This window comes from Rattus norvegicus, chromosome 10 (genome assembly GCF_021556685.1).
Source record: "Rattus norvegicus strain SHRSP/BbbUtx chromosome 10, alternate assembly SHRSP_T2T, whole genome shotgun sequence".
NCBI classification, from domain to species: domain Eukaryota; kingdom Metazoa; phylum Chordata; class Mammalia; order Rodentia; family Muridae; genus Rattus; species Rattus norvegicus.
The window spans coordinates 49,310,853-49,313,303 of record NC_141543.1 but is presented as its reverse complement, the minus strand read 5'-3'; the positions used below and the strand labels follow the sequence as shown (position 1 = coordinate 49,313,303).

At 41.6% G+C, this 2,451-nt stretch overlaps 1 protein-coding gene across 1 annotated transcript; it reads right to left on the bottom strand.

Moving 5' to 3' along the window:
- Positions 1-563: 563 nt before the first annotated feature.
- Or2ak6b (olfactory receptor family 2 subfamily AK member 6B) lies at positions 564-1,484 on the bottom strand. The gene is given in 1 exon segment (NM_001000775.1): positions 564-1,484. A coding segment is annotated over 1 exon segment (921 nt).
- Positions 1,485-2,451: the final 967 nt, after the last annotated feature.

The following is a 2,451-nucleotide window of genomic DNA, read 5'->3' as shown; positions in this document are numbered from 1 at the left end:
AAACTTATTTATGTGGTAATAGTCACATAAGAATCAAAGCAAGAATTAACTTGGCTCCCTACCTATTTCAGGATTGTCCTTAAAATATGTCATAATATAACATACATATTATTATATAATATCTGTATCTGCAAAGGAAAACTGATAAAATATTCTAGATTTCTGCAAAATTCATGCATAGCTACAATTGTACTCCTAAACTGCAGAAAGAACTTCCAGAGCAAGACAAGTGCATATCAGGCAACTCCTGAATCCCACAGTCTGACAGCCTGTATCAGGGAAGAAAGTGAGAAAAGTCCATGGAAAGCCAACCCAGGCTGACAGGCAGCCAGAGATGCCAGGGCCAGAGTCAAAGCCCTTCCATCTCTCCTGGAGATAACATTCAGATCAAACCATGAACTCAGGGCAACACTGTGTGGGAGAAGGTTCACGTTCTTGCCTTGTTAGTGAGAAGAGCTGATGAGCGTCCACCAGAATATCAGTCCTGAAATCATCGCAGAGAGTGTCAAGACCAGGCTTTGCAATAGTTTATAAGGTGACCCAAAGTCCCGTGTTCATATCCATCATCCCATTTGTCTCCTCAGGGCCCCCATGACCTCCTTGTTCCTCAGGCTGTAGATGAACGGGTTCAGAACAGGGGTGATGATAGAGTAGACCACAGCTACCACTTTGTCCCTCCCAGGAGAATGCAAAGAATGTGGCTGGGTGTAGGTGCAAAGACCAGTGACATAGAACAGGCTGGCCACAGTCAGATGGGAAGAGCAGGTGGACACAGCTTTACTCTGTCCCTTCCCTGAACCCATCCGGAATACAACAACCAATACCTGAGCATAGGAAGCTAGGATGGCCAGGAAAGGTATCAGTACAAGGATAAGGACACTCATGACAATCAAATGCTCATATTGGGACGTGTCTTCACACACCAGTGGCAGGAGAGATGGAACCTCACAGAAAAAGTGGTTAACAATCTTAGATCCACAGAATGGAAGTTGAAATATATAGATTATGTGCATTAATGCAGTGATGGAGCTACTGCTCCAGGCACTGGCGACAATAGAGCAGCAGATCTTTCTGCTCATGAGCAAAGGGTAGTGCAAGGGCCAGCAGATGGCTATGTACCTGTCATAGGACATGAAACTCAGCAGGAGGGCTTCAGACCCACCCAGGGTCAGAAACACAAAGGTTTGGATTGCGCATCCCAGAAAGGAAATGGTCTTAGTGTCTGACAGGAAGTTAGCTGCCATCTTGGGCACAGTGGTGGAGATGTACATCATGTCGATGATGGAGAGCTGACTGAGGAGGAAGTACATGGGGGTGTGGAGTGTTTGGTCCAGCCTGATGAGGTGGACCAGTGTGATGTTGCCTATGAGAGCCACTGCAAAGAGGAGGACAATGATTGTGAAGAGGAAGGTGTCCATGTGTCCATACTGGAAAAGACCAACCAAGGTGAAGTCTGTCCCACAGCTGTGGTTTCCCATCTCCATGACTTAGACTGAACCATCAAAGCAGATACAACTGGAAAGGGCATGGACTGTCCTTGAGGAGAAAATGTCATTTATTATACAGAATAGATTTCGGGACTAGCTCTAGGACACTGTCTCATATCCTGTGTTTTATGATTTCATCTATTTTAAAACAGTCCTTTTAGTTATTTATATTTTTTCTATTTCTGCACAACAGGTAATAATTACACATTTTAAGGTAAGACTCTTAAATTTCAGTCAGACCAGGTAGAGCACATCCATTTAACCAGGGGATCCCCTTCCCTTCTCCTGGTCATTTCTTACATTTGAAATCTGCAAGCTCTTCCTTCTCAAGGTCTTTGTAAATTACAACATAGAAATGGAAACAAAATTCTTCAGGACAGCAACATTAAAATGCAAATGACAAATTACTTTGTTCATCTGCTTTGTTTTCAAAAACTGTATTCCCCTCAGATTCTTTTCACTGGGGAATTGGAGCCTTGGTCTTTGGCAGTGAAAACATTCTCTGGGTTCTCTCACATTTGTGATTTAATATGTAGAGCAGAGTTGATCAAAAAGAGTAAAATTTTTAACGATTATTTTATATCTCAATTTTAATCATAAAGGTGAGTTAAGGGTTTTGAACTATCTGCATAGAAGTTTGCATTCCTTATGAGCTTAACTTATTCCTGTAAAATTAACATGGAAAAAGGTACAATGACATAAGAAATCAATTGGTTGGAGTTGGAAAGAAGGTTTAGGGGTTAAGAGCATTGGTTATTCTTAGAGGGCCCTGTTTCAAGTCCCAGCACATAAATGGCAGCTCACAACTGTTTGTAACTGCTATTCCAGGGGAAGCTAATACTTGATTCTGATTTCCATGGGTACTAGATACACAGTGTTGCACAGACATACATAAAACCAAATGTTGATATACATAACATAACATAAAATTATATAAAATCAATTGTTCAATTTTATTTAGTGC